The sequence below is a fragment of the Triturus cristatus genome, chromosome 11 (genome assembly GCF_964204655.1).
Source record: "Triturus cristatus chromosome 11, aTriCri1.1, whole genome shotgun sequence".
Lineage (NCBI taxonomy): Eukaryota > Metazoa > Chordata > Amphibia > Caudata > Salamandridae > Triturus > Triturus cristatus.
The window spans coordinates 1,058,140,373-1,058,156,373 of NC_140594.1; the positions used below are offsets into that span (position 1 = coordinate 1,058,140,373).

The 16,001-nt window shown below is 42.6% G+C and overlaps 1 protein-coding gene across 1 annotated transcript in view; it reads right to left on the reverse strand.

Moving 5' to 3' along the window:
- LOC146785977 (uncharacterized) overlaps positions 1-11,555 on the reverse strand; it is a 405,662-nt gene extending 394,107 nt beyond the window's left edge. The window contains exons 1-2 of the mRNA XM_085633125.1: positions 11,526-11,555; positions 11,168-11,244 (exon numbers count right to left, since the gene is read on the reverse strand). Of these exons, the coding sequence (XP_085489251.1) occupies positions 11,168-11,244; positions 11,526-11,555 (107 nt within the window). The remainder of the gene's footprint in view (positions 1-11,167; positions 11,245-11,525) is intronic.
- Positions 11,556-16,001: the final 4,446 nt, after the last annotated feature.

The window sequence follows — 16,001 nt, forward strand, 5'->3', positions numbered from 1 at the left end:
CGCTACTATGGAATTCCCTGAAAGCCCCCGTTAGAGATTTGACATCCCTTCTTGCTTTCTACAAGGGTCTATAAACCTTCCTTTTCTAACATACTTATAGATCACTTCTTCCTTTTCCCTACTCTTGCCCTGCGTCAGGAAACCCCTTGGGGTAGCTGCGCGCATTATATGTTTGTAATAACAATAAGACTAATAAATGTTTCACTGGAGCAAGCCACCCATAAAGCTTTGTATTTCTCTGGTCCAGAATAAATTTCCACCTCTACCACTTTTGTCTCTTGTGTTTTTGCAGAGTGCAAACCTTGAGAATGGCATAGCCCTAGAAACATATAAAGCTCGAGAGCCCGTAGTGAAGAATCGTACGGTACTCTGAGTCTGGGCTTTTTTTCTCACCCCAAAAAGTGGCAGTGCCCAAAGCAAGATTTCTTGGAGTGTTTAAACACGTCATCTTTTCTTTCTTTAAAGCCATCTTTGGCTCTGTTCTCCTTAAAGTACACCATGTAAACTAGGGTTGCCTAAAGGTTTTCCAGAAGGCCTGGATACATTCTGTAATTCAATAATAGCCACAATAGCTAGATTTACATTGAATTAATCAAAATGGAATTTTACAAACAGATTTCTGTACTAATAAGCTAGTTCTTAAAATTCCGACTCAGGGTGGGTTGTAATCTTACCTAAAGCATGAATATTAGTGGAGTCTATTTTCCATGAAGGAAATTGGTTCTGAATTATTTTTTTATGTTAATGTTAATTGGGATTTGTAGAGCGCATAATCACCGGCAGGTCTCTAAGCGCTAAGAGAGAAGCTGTGGCCCACCGCAGTGAGTGACTGTTGGTTCCAGGTCAAAGCGTGCGTTATGTCCAGGCATCTGTAAAGAGGAGGGTCTTCAGTTTTTTTCTAAAGGGGAGAAGGGCTTTTTCTGTTTGAAGGTTTCCTGGTAGCTTATTCCACACCTGTGGGATCAAGACCGAGAAGGCTCAACCCCCTTTGGTCTTTGTGTTGAACCGTGGACAGGCCAGCCGGCCTGCCTCGGATGACCGGAGGGTACGTCCTGGGATGTATCTCCCCAGGCGCTCCTTGATTTATACTGGAGCCTGTCCATGATGGGCCTTGTGGTCAATGCAGAGGCCCTTGAACCTGGCTCGCTGTTTGATGGGGAGCCAATGTAGCTGTTGCAACAGAGGTGTGGCCCGTGCCCGTCTAGGGAGCTTGAACATCAGCCTGTCTGCATCATTCCTCGCTACTTGCAGCTTATCTAACAGCTTTTCAGGTAGTCCAATATATAGCGCATTGCCATAATCTAGGCGGAACACAATCAGTGCGGTCACCACCGTCCGCAGGGTGGAAAATGAGAGGATGGGTGATAATTTCCTCAACTGTCTCAGCAGGCCCATTCAGGTCCCAAACATGGAGGACACTTGATTAGACAATGTGAGTTTGTCGTCTATTTTAATGCCTAGGCTTTTTACAACTGGAGCTGGAGTAGGTGTGGCGCCCAGCTCCGATGGCCAGAAGAGGTCGGTTCACGGGTTGCTTCCTGTGGTGATGGCTAAGACCTCAGTTTTGAACAGATCAACTTTAAGTGAATTAGCTGTCATCCAGTTGACCACGTATCTGAGGATAATTGGCACATGTGCATGGCCTTGTGAGGTATTGTCAATTTGAAGAATTAATGGTGTGTCATCAGCATAGTGGAAGACCTGGCAGTCCATATGGGCCAGGGCCCCCACCAAAAGTCTAAGATAGATATTGAACAGGAGCGGAGATAGGGCCAACCCATGTGGGACTCCAGAGGTTAATGTCCCTTTATTGGACACGCAGTCACCCATCTGGATCCTTTGAGTCCGATCTGTCAGGAAGGAGGTGATCGAATGATAAAATACATCCCACTGATGCCCTTGTCCCTGATTTGTGCCAGGAGTTGGCTGTGGTTGACCGTGTCGAACGCAGCCGAGAGGTCTAATAGGACCAAGGCAAACAGCTTCTTCCTTTCGGCCATGAGCCTGAGTTAATCCAGCACCGACTGCATCACCAGCTCTGTGCTGTGGTGAGCCCTGAATCCTGCCTGCCGAACCTTGAGTAGCTGATGTTTCTCCATAAATAGGAACAGGGCTTTAAGGACATGCTGTTCCACTATTTTAGACAAGAAAGGAAGTTGGGAAATGGGCCTATAATTCTTCAGGTTAGCGACGTCTACCCCTGCCTTTTTTAATAGGGGGTTACTCTGGCTTCCTTGAAGTTACTGGGGACCCTCCCAGTTTTCAGCGAGAGATTGATCAGAGTGAGGATCTCTTCCTCAATCCCTTGTAGAGCCATTTTGAATATCCTTGGTGGGCATGGGTCCGCTGGTGACCCTGACTTAATTCGAGCCGCAATGTGGTACAAGGAGTCATGGTCTAGCCTTGGAAAGGAGGCAAGAGGCTCCCTAAAGTCACATTATGGTTCATCCATAACCAGGGGGCTCTGGCTGGTGGGGGTGTTATGTATGTTGATTGGATGTCCTTTACTTTATCTAGGAAAAAGGTCAGGAACCTGTTGCAGTGTTGTGGGCTAGCGACTGTTTACTGCACCTGTTTTTGATTGAGTTCCTTCAGAATTCTAAAGGTTTCTTTTTGTTTGTTATCTGCCTCCATGATCCTGGCCTCATAGTACTCGGCCTTTCTTGCCAAAATGCCTTTTTGTATGTTGCTAGCCTGGCCCTGTACTTCTTGAATGCCTCAGGGTCATATGACTTACGCTACTGCCTTTCCTGTTGGCGTAGGGTCAGAGTCTGCCCCCTTAGTTCCTCCGTGAACCAGGGGGCTCCCTTGCCCTTATTCCTCACTCTTTCTCTACTAGCTGGTGCTACCATATTGATGGCTGCTCACAACTGGTTGGTGATGGATTCACTCTTTTCCTCGAGATCCTCCGGCTGTAATCTCCTTGGCAAGTTGCCTCGCAGAGCTTCCCCTAGGCTGCCTGCCTCAATTTTGCTCCATCTTCGTATCATTCCCCATTCCGGAGGGGTTGTTTGGGGTGCCTATCTTACGGGATCTGGAACCTGATCAGGTAGTGTTCCGACAGAGTACATTGTCTGATATCCGTCAGTTTGGCCAGTGGCTGAGTGGACAAAATGAGGTCTACGGTATGTCCCTTTTCATGGGAGGGGAATCCATGAGCTGCTGCAGCCCTAGTGTGGCCATGGTTTCCTCTAACTGCTTGGCCTGTGACTCTCTGGGTATTTGGTCCCAGTGGTAGTTGAAGTCCCCCACCACCAGGAGTTGTTTGTGGTATATTTTTTCAGAGTTGGCAGTGGTCACCTGAACCAATGCCTTCTCCCCTACACACATTTTTTTTATCATTCTCAAAAGACAAGGGGTGCCAAGGGGGCTCCTTCCCTTTTGCGAATGGTTTACCACTTCAATTTGAGAGTCTGGTAACTTTTCAATGTTTTGCAACTATGTTAAAGTTGCAAAACAGTGATACATACCACACACATTCGGTATTTGGAAGATACCCCTGGAACACACCCCTTTCAAATACCAAATCAGTATCGGGTCTCGGTCCTATTTTAGGAGTCAGTAAAAGTTTACTGACTCCAAAAATGACATTGATACATTAAAATAAGCATTTTTATAATTGCTAATCCCAAATCAGAGTGTTCCTAACTGTGAAAATGCTTTGTGCATCTGGCTCCAGGCACTCTACACTAGTCAGTTAAGTTATCATTGCTATGTCACATGTAGTTATTTCAATTGGAAAAATGCCACCGGAGACCATGTTCCTTAACGTATCATAGACCTTAGTAGCTAGTATTGTACTATTCACCCACAAAAGCAGTAGATATCCCATTTTTACTGATGAGATGCTTCCACAATTACTATATTGACAAGATTGATGTGTTGTGAACTGATTGAGTAATGCCAAAATAGGCGTCCTTTGTAATTTACGTGCAAACCCAATATAAGTATAACTCCAACATACTCTAATCTACAGCAATTACCACCATATGCTTTCTGCCTCTTTAGGTCACACTTGGGGTTTCATTTTCAGCCATTCTTATTTCCTTTCTCAGTGTTTTCCTATCTTTCTCTTCATCTTTTCTCCCTCTTTAGACTCCCTCTCTCTTCCTCTGGGTCAAAATCTGATAATGAAAAAAAACTCGCACTCCCCCAAAAAAGAGGGCCTGTGACCGGCAATGACTGGCACAAATTAAGCACTGCTAATCTGGCTTGGCTTTTTTTCTTACACACTGCAGAAAACCTCACATTTATATCAAGAAGATATGTTCTTTTATTGTGGACATGTCTACCTGTGAACTAACACAATGTGCTCTAGCTGGTCTTTTGCCAAATAGTCACTTGTACCAGCCTTGGCCGGCACCGATCGGGGGTGGCGGGGGAGGGGGGGTTAAGGAGAATAAAAATATTTTTTTTAAATCTTACTGTTCCACAGTGTCTCTCCTCTGTTTCTCCATCCCTCAGCACCACTGGAACAGAACAGGAAGCACACCTAGGCTCCCTAAGCCGATCACAACTCTGCAATGCAGTGTTATGATTGGTCACGATTTGGTGCTCAGCCAGGCAATGGGAGCCTGGGCATGTTCTCCACCCAGGCTGTAATGCAGCGTGGGTGGAGAACATGCTACGGGAGCATTAATGTTTGGCCGGCCCTAGATGGTCTGCCAAACATTCATGTGCACTTGCAAAGTGTGCTCACCACTCCCCCTGCTCCTGTGTCAGTGCAGCCCTGCCCCACCCTGCAAAGCTGCCGCAGAAGGACAAAATAAAATGATAATAACCTCGACTTCTTATCATTTTATTGTTCCCTTATTTCACTGCTGCACAGCTGTGGGACACTACATTAGTAGTACATTGGCCATAGTTTGACTGAATTTAATTCAGTGATCATCACTCAGCTACCTCCACTCACACTCTATCACACTTCATTTGCTTTGAGTATGATCCCACTTCCTTGCTATCTTTCCAGAATGTGACAAGGACCACTGAGACTAGCATATCTCACAGATATTCATTGATCTTGGGCTGAATGGGGTCCCCTTGACGGGCTGGAGGCCCCCTTGAGGGTTGGGGGCACCCTGCACCACAGGACCTATGTTACTCCCCGATTGTTCATCACCACCTGATGCCTTAATTCTAAAGAAAATGCACCACAACTCCACCACATTTTAAGAAATATTTCCATGATTTTTCAAACCCTCTCAATTCTGCATACTTGTACAGGGATAGCCATGCACACATGGGGTCTCCAATCTTTTCTGTACGGAGAGCTTCTTATGTCCAATGAAACGCATTGGGAGCTGCTAATATCATTAGTGTTGTATAATTTCATTTTTTTTTATATGTATAACAATTCAACCAAGCAAAATCTTTCTAATTTAATAAGCTGAGGTGCACACAGGTGAGCTATTCAGAGGTAGCTGGAGAGCTACAGTAGCTCACGAGCTACTGGTTGGAGACCCCTTTTGGCACTGGTACTATACTGGGTCAAAACATTGTTGTCCCTTGCTATTGCCCCTGACCTCACCTGAATTCTGTTCTGCCAGAAGTTGCCACTCATGTTACTATAAAACAAAACATTCCGAGACAAAGCTTCCTCTCTTTTTGTGGAAAAAGAGGAAACATTGAACACACCTATGCCCTAATAGTGGTGGGCAGGGAAAAAGTGAGAGATTCACTGTTTCGAAGTGTGGGGAACACCTTCTATTCCAAATTTGCATCCAAAAAATTAGGAATTTCACGTGGAGCTGGTTTCCCGCACCAAATTCCACATGTATTGATATTTGTTGCATGTTTTCCCCAGTAAATTTCAGCAGATTTGAACTGTCAAAATGTACCAGGAGAAATTGGAGGGGTTCAGTGTCTACTTGAAATCTTGGATATCCAAACACTACCCAAACATACATTTGTGCTAGGGTTGGATTCACCACCCATAATCCTGGTAACATTTTAGCAAAGTGTATCAATCCGGATATTAGGCGCTTAATGCTACGTCCAATGAGTACATTGTCTCATGTTGCAAGAAACCATTAAAGCCTTCTAACGAATATGCCTTTGTTAACCGAATGTATCTTCTAGTGCATACATGTAAGCCGCAGCAAATCAAAAATTGGCTTCCGCCCATGCCTCCGTTTACATCCAGTGATAGTTACCCAACTGATAATGTGTGTTGCATTGTGTGCTATTTAGAGACACGGGCACAAAAGCGCTAAGAATTGTTTTTCTTGGCACCAATATTTCTTAAGCACATAGTCTGACTGTGAGAGTTCACTTTCAAAAAGCTTTGCAGCAAAAGGCTGACAGGCAAATGTATCACACACTGAGCTTTATCAAGTTGCCTGCCTCCCACAGCTCTGCTCCAACCAGGAGACTGCACTTAACTGTTCTCCCTGCTTCTATAGTAGCAGTGCAGCAATTAGCAGATATGATTATATATTGCCTATTCCTTTAATAACAGATGATCCTAGATGAAAAATGTATAGACAATCAATGTTCACAGAACAAACCACTTTTTAATGTTATTCCCAACACCCTTTACAAAATCACTATTAGCAGAAACGGAATAGTGTGTAAGAAAGGACCTAATAGTCCAATCATCTTATACATCAGGGATGCCATCAAGATGGAGCTGGGAACGCCAGCGTATGTAATATACGTTTTTAGAGCTAAACTAACTGAGGCATAGGTATACCAACATTTTGTGTTGTGGCTGTGCCACATTTTTGACTCAGCCATGATGCACAATGCTAGTCGAGATTTACAAAGCCATACAAGTGGTGGGTTCCATTGCCTTGCATGGCTTTGTAAAAAAAATGTAACGCAACGCAGTACCTTGCCCTGTGTTGGGATACACTGCATCAGGTATGCGTTAAATTTGTTCCAGTGAATCCATCCATTTATTTTGCCATAAACCCAGACTTACTGAAGGCAATAAACTTGAGTTTGTGTAAAAATGTTGTGCCTACCCGAGAGAGAATTATTATTTCTCCTCAGGACTTCCTCCTTCCATGCGTGCTGTATTCTGCAGCACACACATAAGGAGAAATATGCCTAGAAAGATTGTTTTTGTGCTGGAAGGTATACTTTCCTGAACAAAATGAATCCTGCCTGTAACACAGGAACTCTTGTGCCATGGGGCCAGGCAGGGGCGCAACACCCATTGGACTCAAAGGGCTTCAGCCCCCCCCCCCCCGTCGTGTGTGGCAGCCGGGATGAGACAGCTTCCCGGGTACACACACAGCCGCACCTGAGCACTTCACAGGTCTTTAAAAGACCATTTGCATGTTAATGAGGCCTCGCTGTTGTTTCACCCCTTCTAAGAGCCCCTGCAGCTCCACTCTGCCTATTGCTTAAAGATTAAGCCCCCGCCCCCGAAATATTTTCTTAGCCCACCCCGAAATTTGGCTCTAGTTGCGCCTCTGGGGCCAGGGTGCCTGCGTTGGCACTAGGCAGCCAAAAGTGTGCCAGCGCTAGGAGAGATCAGAACTGTGCCATATCTATGTAAATGTGGTGCAGTTCACCTCTCTCTCCTTCAAGCAATACATCGCAGCAACTTGCCTTGCTGTGCTGTGCTGTGCTGAGCTGCGTGGAAAAGGCCCTAGTCTGAAATGCAAACAGTTTCTGACTCTTCCAGCTATATATCTGTAAGTTATCAAGATGAGCAAGGTAGGTCCGTGTGGTAAATATATGCATCTGTCTTGGCTAAAAAATTGAGGTTAAAATAGAACAAGATCTGACTATTCAAGTGTATGGGTCATGCTGTATTCATAAGACAATTTCAGAAACTGTGAAGTGATGCTCCAGAAGGACCCTTAATGCATTAAAGGGGACCTAATGTAAAGCATCTTCATCTTGGTCATGTCTACGTTTACATTGTGCCTCGAGCTCGGTTTGCTTTCACTCTTAATGGAGATAAGTCGTTTACCAACAGCCTGAAGTATTTTGTGTCTGCTGTGCTATCCTTCAGCAGCAGAGGAGAAAAACATATCTTCTGTGCTCAGAAGTAAACGAAAAGGAATAAATAGTACTTTATAAAGCAAAAAAACAGTGACTTTGAGTAAAATGATAGCTCAGTTTAATCTGTTCTACTTCAGTCTCATGCCCAGTGGGGCACTTGTACATCTGCTCATCTGCATGGATGTGCACATGGACTTAGAAGGGTTTTAGGTTGCTACAACCGCATTTTTTAATGTGTTGTCAGAATGAGCATTAAACTGAGGTCCACGGAAGTGTATTTTGTAGAACATTGTTAGGTTTCATGTGGGCCCTGAAAGGTCACTGTAGCCCGGGTGAAATGTAAATTACGCCAGCATAATCCACATAATTTGCGGGATTTCGCGTTATGCTTGTTACATGAGATTTCCAAAATTGTACCATTATGCCTAGTTACATAACTATGTCGCCATTCTCAGCATAATTATGGAGCAGGAACAATGCACGCAACCAGAACGTGAGTGGTTGTTGTTTGCGCCAATTGTATTTTTCACACTTTTTTGAGTGAATTAGGATGCATTTTAAGCTAAAATATAGAACTAAATGACAGCTTTACATTTCGCGTAATTACGAATGATTTCACGTTGATTTCCCTAACATTTGACATAATTTCGACGATAAAGTAAATTATGCAAATTTTACACACTCATAGGTTTAAAACAAAACCTATGTGTACAGATGAAACATATTCTACCACCCATTATTAAACATATTTGTTAAATGTCTCATTAACATGAAAAAAACATGGGTCAGAATTTAGACTGGGTAATAGCTGGTGCTTTTCATAATGCTAATTACATATTAGGGAAGAGAAAGGTAGAAGAGGAAGGGAGAATTCTGCAGTAAGGATAAACACCTCATCGCCGGCTTCAAGAAATAATAAAGAGCCAAGCTTGAAATGTCTTTGTAGACGGCTGTCACAATCCCGAGACATAATGAAGGCTGAATTAAAAATGCCACTTTCTGTGAGTGTTGATAACTCGCTCTTTTGTTGAACAAGTCAAAATGTGTCTTTTTGATGGGTTGAAATGACAGACTGAAAATGAGAGAAGTGGCTTAAAAAAAAAGGCAAGCCTGCAAAAAAAAAAAAAACAGAGAAAAAAAGTTAGTCCATGTTGGAATAGTTTCGAAATCAGACCTGGAGGGGAGGCGTCGGATTCTTTAAACAGTGACCTGGAGGAACTAAAATAAGATGTCGCTGGCCAATCAGAACCGGTGCTGCGGCTCACGCGAGGACGCCTGTGCACTAGACTGGATTCTCTCTGCACTAATTGGCAGACTGCACCGCATTTTCTGGTTCAGTTCCACCGTATAATTGGCTGACAATGATGGGCAGGGAAGGGATACGCAAGCTCGCCCGTGCAAGCAGAGGGTCGGAGATGGTTGTGTAGTGGGGGACGGTCGCTGCCTCGCGCTAAGTACAGGCTTAAGCACCCATCAGCCGCGCTCCCTTCCATCCCAGGGGTCTAAAGTTAAAAGGGGCACCGAAGAAAAGCAACCGGCTGCAGGAGAGACTGCAGGGCACTAATTTGATCTTGCACAAACCGCGGCACTCGCTATAATTATCCGCACCAAAAAAACAGCCCAGACATCCAACGCGACTTTCTAAGTGCTCTTTAATTGTAGCCATCGCCGGCGTTTTCAGAGAGCAGTTTAAAATTTGAGATTGATAGAAGGATAAATGCGGCCTCGCATAATGAACATGGTTGACTGTCTGGAGCGTCAGTGTATCCGAGGAGGGATGCCTTCGACAGCTCAGTGCAATTCTGAGTGCAGTGCCGCGGTGGGACACGCCCACCCGCCCAAAAAGTTTGGTTGAACAAAACATCAAATAACACAGTGGACACGCCCACATACAGCAGGTACCCAGAAGTACCTCAAGCGCAAGCGTTTGTCGTTAAAACCCGTTATCTGAGTGCTACGGGTACAAACACTTTCTAGGGACAAACTGCCAATGTCAAGTCCATTTTCTATGATAATCAAATTCTTTATTTGTCTATTCTCTGTATAATGTATCTGTTTCTCTCTTGTTCTATCCATCTATCGTTCTATCTATCTCTCCATCTATCTGCATATATATGTGCATATATATATATATATATATATATATATATATATATATATATATATATATATATATATATATATATATATATATATATATATATATATATATATATAAAGAGATATTTCTATACATAAATATATAATACATAGCTATAGCTATACATATATAAATATACATACCAACACACAAGTACCCACGTAAACAACCACAAATACATTTTGTTAGGTTTTTATCATTTGGTTAATATTTGCATATATGCAAATATTCAAAAGTCTGTGTTTCTGTAAGACCGGCTTCAGCTTGTATTTTCAGTCTGTTTAGGATCTGATGAAATGTAAATTTCCCAGACTGTACCTTTTTATTCGCCATTTGCCAAAACAACTTTCTTGGGAAAAAAGAACCTAACAAACTTTTATAAAACATAGAAAACACATTTTCAGTATCAAGAGCCAAAAGTTAAACTATCCTCTCAAACTAAGTGCTTTGTCTTGGAATGGTAACTGAAGGCAAGAAACTGTTGAAAATGGAAAACACATCCCCAGGTAGACCCACCTGTACACAAATACACATTGCGGGACACGGCGCATAAACAATGACTCGAAATGTACTCAAATACTGTTGAACTTCTCATTTCAACCTCTTGTTTGTAGACTACATCCTCACGTGAATCTGGGTGAAAGTGAAACTTTCTACAGGAAGCAAACTCCTGCACGCAGACAGTGAGAGAGCGGCAGGCTGTCTAACCAGTGTCACACTGCAAGAATATACATACTGCAACTTTGTGCACATAGCACTTGCAAAACACTTTCTAAAGCATTTCATCTCAAAGCACATACCACTATTTAGTGACACCACCATTTAGGACTGCATGAAATGGTGTTTGCCTAACAAGAAAACAACATATCAGGAACAAGTGCATGGTTGTTGCACACTCAGCAACGATTTGCACCATCGTAAAGTGAAAGAAATCTCCGAACACCCCCAACGTTTAACTCACTTTCAAGTTTAGATCAGTTCAGACATTTAGTTTCACTTGCCCAAAAGTTGCAGTCCCTTTTCTAATGTCCACACCCCCATCGCAACCTTTCCTCTGACTAGAAAACTTACCCACTGGGACATGTCCCCACGTTTTCAGGGCAGCAGAGGAGCTGAGCGAAAGCTTCCCTTCGAGGCACTGAACGGAGCTGTCATTTTTTAGGGCCTACGACAGATGCGAGCAAGTCCCGAGACTTCCCCCAAACACCGTCTCCCACCGATGAAGCTATCGGGGGGCGGTAAAAACTCGCGAAAAACTGCCCATCACAACCGCAAGAAAGATGAAAGCAGTAGCGTGAAATGTCTGTCCTCGGCGGCACTCGGCCCCCTCTGCACAGGGAGTTGCGAATGCGTTGGCAGTGGCTTCAGACTTTTGTCCAAAGCGGTGGTTTCTTTTTTTTTTTTTTAGCGGAGCAAGATTAGTTCATACAAAACTCAACAATGCAGCACTGAAAGCCATTGTTGATATTCAACATTTTTCACATAGCGGAACAGAATAGACAATACGGTATCTAGGAAACCCTGGGCTGGATTACAGGCCGATGCTATCTCTTCCTTCTGGAGGCCTGTAATCCTTTTTTATTACCGATCACAGGGACATAAACCAAAATCAATACCACTGCAACGCTTTCGAAAACAGAGCATGGCCACAAATTCCACTTCCTGCCTGTAGTCTTAAAAGCATCAAATGTTGCCTTTCGTGTACTTAACTTAATGAACGCCGTGACTTCGTCGCCACTGTTATATCTATGTTGGCACGTGATTTATTTGATGGCCATCAAATAACACTTGTCAACACTTGAAATACTTTAAGTTATCCTGTAATTTATGTGTTATGCCCTGCTTGGGAATTCTCTGGTTTACAAGTTTTTTCCAGTGAGTTTTACTTGCAAAATTAAAACATTGTGGTTCAAAACTGCACGATCTAAAAGACCCACATTACTCTCATTTTATTCATTCACAAGCAGAGATTCGACAAAAAAATAATTTGTATTTTTGTTCAACACAAATAGATTTAAATATTTAAAATACTCCCAATTTAAATTATTGTTTTATACATCTATGAAAACTATGTGTGCAAAATATTGTTTTTATCCCAATCGTGGAAGTTTGAATGCCATATTGCTGTCTGACTTCATGCTAAGGTTTCTGAGCAGTCTTCTTGCCACAATCCTGTCTCCATCTTTTCCCTCAGACCTGAACTACTCTAGGTAGCCATAGAAGTGATTGTTCCTAGCAGTTCTTTTTCATCACTTCTGCAATTGACCAATTGACAACTGATTGATGGTTATCTTTCCACCTCAACAATGAGAGGAATTACCATCACTATGGCCATCTACAGTAAATGCCTCTAGAGTAAATTACACCAGTCTAAATTTCTCCTTTAGCTCACTTAGTACAACATCAACACAAAAAAGTTTCTTTTTGTGCTTCCTCCTGTACTGCAGCCTTGGCCTTTCCTGTCAGCTCTGAATGGGAACGTGACAGCTTCTTTAAAAAGAAGAGCATAAAGGCGCTTGAATGGGAGATGGCACGGGGCCGGCCAAGCTTCTATTCGCTGAAAGTGGCTATTCTCCAGACTGAAAAAAAAAAATCGACATGCGAGCAAAGATAAGCTGCCAAGGCACCCTGCAAAGAACACCGCCAGCGACCTTGGTATTTTTTAAGATTCTTTATTTTAAAAAAACTTAATGGTTGGCTTCATCTTCAACCGCAGTCGGGTGATTCACTGGCAATGCAAGAATATTATAGCCCCTCTGGGAAAGTGGCAATCTGTCTTAGAAATTGCTGTTGCAGAGCTGACAGGCTTCAGCAGAGATCTGGGTAAGAGAGAGGGCCACCATTGACTACTTTAGAGTAAAAGAGAGGATTCTGGGAACGTTGCATTAGTCACTTGAAGGTACCACCATTTAAGTTTTTGTTTGCATAATAGACAATGCTCCATATCTATCTATCTATCCCTGAGGCTGGGGCCTATCCTATCAAACAGTTTAGGGTCCTAAAAACCTCTTAGGTTACCAACTTGCCAACATTTTGCTTATTGTAGGGTCTATGAGCCTGATTTAGAGTGTGACGGACGGATACCCCATCACAAATGTATCTGTTATCCGGTCTGCATTAGTATAGGGGCATTAGGGTATAATGTACTTGTAAATATGGGATGGTATATCTGTCGCATTTCTGATGGGGGACCTGTCCACCAAACTCTAAATCATTCCCTATGTTTTTCACTCTCATTGACATGCTAAAAGTTCTTAACATGTTCACTGTCCTGGACAAAATCTGTTTGGTATTTCGCAGGGTGATTTTAGAAGAGAAAAAAAGTCCATGATACTGGAAATATATGGCGGAGCGGTACATCTCGCTGGACAAGGAGTAGGGAGATGCTACAGGAGAACTGTAAGACAGGCATACAGAATTATTTGGATAAACAGAGGAGTAAGTGAAAGTACACATGCTGCAGACTACCACCACGTACTTGCGCTCCTCCCTGCATGTCCTTGAGTTTGTGGCTTGAAGACCAGAATTCTCAGCCATAAAAATACTTGGGTAAGTCAGCAGGTGCACACCAGGCGTGCCTATGTAAATATCATGTGGCGGAGCATAGCAGGGATTCATAGTAGGGTTTAGGCTTTAAAGGGTAACTCATGCATCCCTTGTGTGACGCTGTGTGCCTCAGCGGCCTTGAAGCCACGGTGGGTAGTAGGCTAGTATTAAAACAGGATAAATTAGAATAGATGCATGGTCAGAGGGTGATAGGAGGAAGCAGAGACCACCAACATTTTTGCGACTTACATGAAAGATGGGAAATGGCAGAAGATAACTTTTGAGGCGCCTGACCCTTCGGTGGCTAAAAAGCTGTGCAACTAGTAGGTTTCCCAGCCCAATGGCGCACAGTTCTTAGCTCCACTTTTCATCTTGGTTGAAGCCCATCCAAGTCACTCATGAATTCTCAATTAATGTCAGTGATTTCAGTTAAACCAGCCCCAAGGGTACCATGAGGACAGTCTCGGTGTGTCCTAGGGAAGTAGGGAGCATAAAATAACCTCATCAGTCTTCCTCAACACCACTGGTAAATAGCATTCACCACCCCCTGGCCTACATACTATAAATTACTTTGAGATATGGGGGCAGAACAGGATTATTTATTTAATGGTCCAAAAGGAAATAATTATGTTAATAGTATCGGTCTACAAAGCACATATGTAGATCGAATGAGATTTGTAAAGCACTCTATATCTATAAAGGGTATACTACTATCTCCAGCCTGATCATTCCCCTGCTACAAGGAGTCTGCAAGAAGTCCAGAAAAGAGAAGTGTTCAGCTGCCCATGAAAAAGAAATCATCAATAACACTTTAAAATATAAATACTGCAGTAACAATGCCCAATTGCTCATAAGAACTTCCTACTCACTCTGACTTAAGTTATCCCTGAAGATTTATTAGGTGTGTCACCAACAAAATTAGAGACCCATATCAATAATGGATATGTTAAAAGAAACTGTCAAACCTCAAAAATCCAGAACCATTTTTAATTAAGTCTCCTAGAATTGAATGAGAACCGATGTACAATATAATTTAAGGACAAGCCTACTATAACGCTTTTGAATTTCAGTTATTCCATTTAATAAATCCTTAATCTCAACTTTACTTGAAAAACACACAATTGTTTTCAGGTTTCCTTAAGAATCTTAAATGTCTAGATTCCAACTTCCATTTTTAAATAAACTCCTCAGTAAACAAGGGTTTTAGTTTTAATGGAACAACCACCTTCACTGCTGCTCACTGCACACATATTTTTCTAGTAGGGAGTGCATTTTAGGATGCGAAGAACAATGGTGCTTCAAGAGTTGAGAGAAATATATTCTATGGTACTTTCTAATAGAATTTTAAATAAGTGGCACAATAATTGATATTGCCTTTACAAACTGCTAAATTTTAAACTCAAATCACAATTTATTCTAATCATTAAAGCCCTTAAACAGCATCCTATACAATTTCAAGATTTTAAGTCACTCATGGGCCTTGCAGACCTTTCTTGAGCCCCCTTACCTCTATTATGCTCGACACTAAATAGTATTTTCTTTATTTCTATTGTAGTTTAGTTTAATTAACCCCAAAATGCAATTCTTAACCATTAGACTTTATATCCTCAGGCTCTCCTGATTAATTCCTTGGAAATACGTTCTGTCCACTATTTCTACTATTGAATTTATTGGTAAAAAAAGGATTCATTATAATCTCCAAAACAAGTTAATCATCTTCCTCATTTATCCAATTTAGGTGTAATGCATCAAACAATTCTATACACTACATTTCTTTCTGTGAAAGCCTATGTTCACTGTTTCCACCTCTAGGAAAGTCCTCCACTATTTCTAATGTGATGGCTTGTCACTGGCTCTCGCCCCTACTCCCACCCACTTCACGTTCAGGGCATAATTGTCCTCCCCCTTCCATCCCTTTCTCAGGGCCTTACCATTCAGGATATTGTCTGCCCTGCTGACAGAGGTAATGCAACCCGAGATTGTGGCTGTCACATTTGTGCTACCCAGCTGTTACTCCGCATTACCAGCACAGCCAATCCTGTGCTCATGCAGGCAAGCCAAAATCTTTGACCGTATGCTCCTTCTGAGTGGCGAGCTGCAGCATGATTTGAAAATCTGCAGCATTTAAAGATCCCAGCATTCAAGGATCTACCACAGGATTTGAGCCTCCTACAGTCCTGCATCAAAGCTACATCCAAGCCAGATGTTTGTCTTTCCTCTGATTATGGGAGGGGGCCTCTGCATGAGCTAGGCTCTTCTCCTGTGTTATCTGCTTGGGCACACCTCTTCATCTGTATTCCTTGCTCTCCAGTCAAGATTATCTTCAAGTCAGATGTTGCAAAGCAACTTCCAAGAAAGC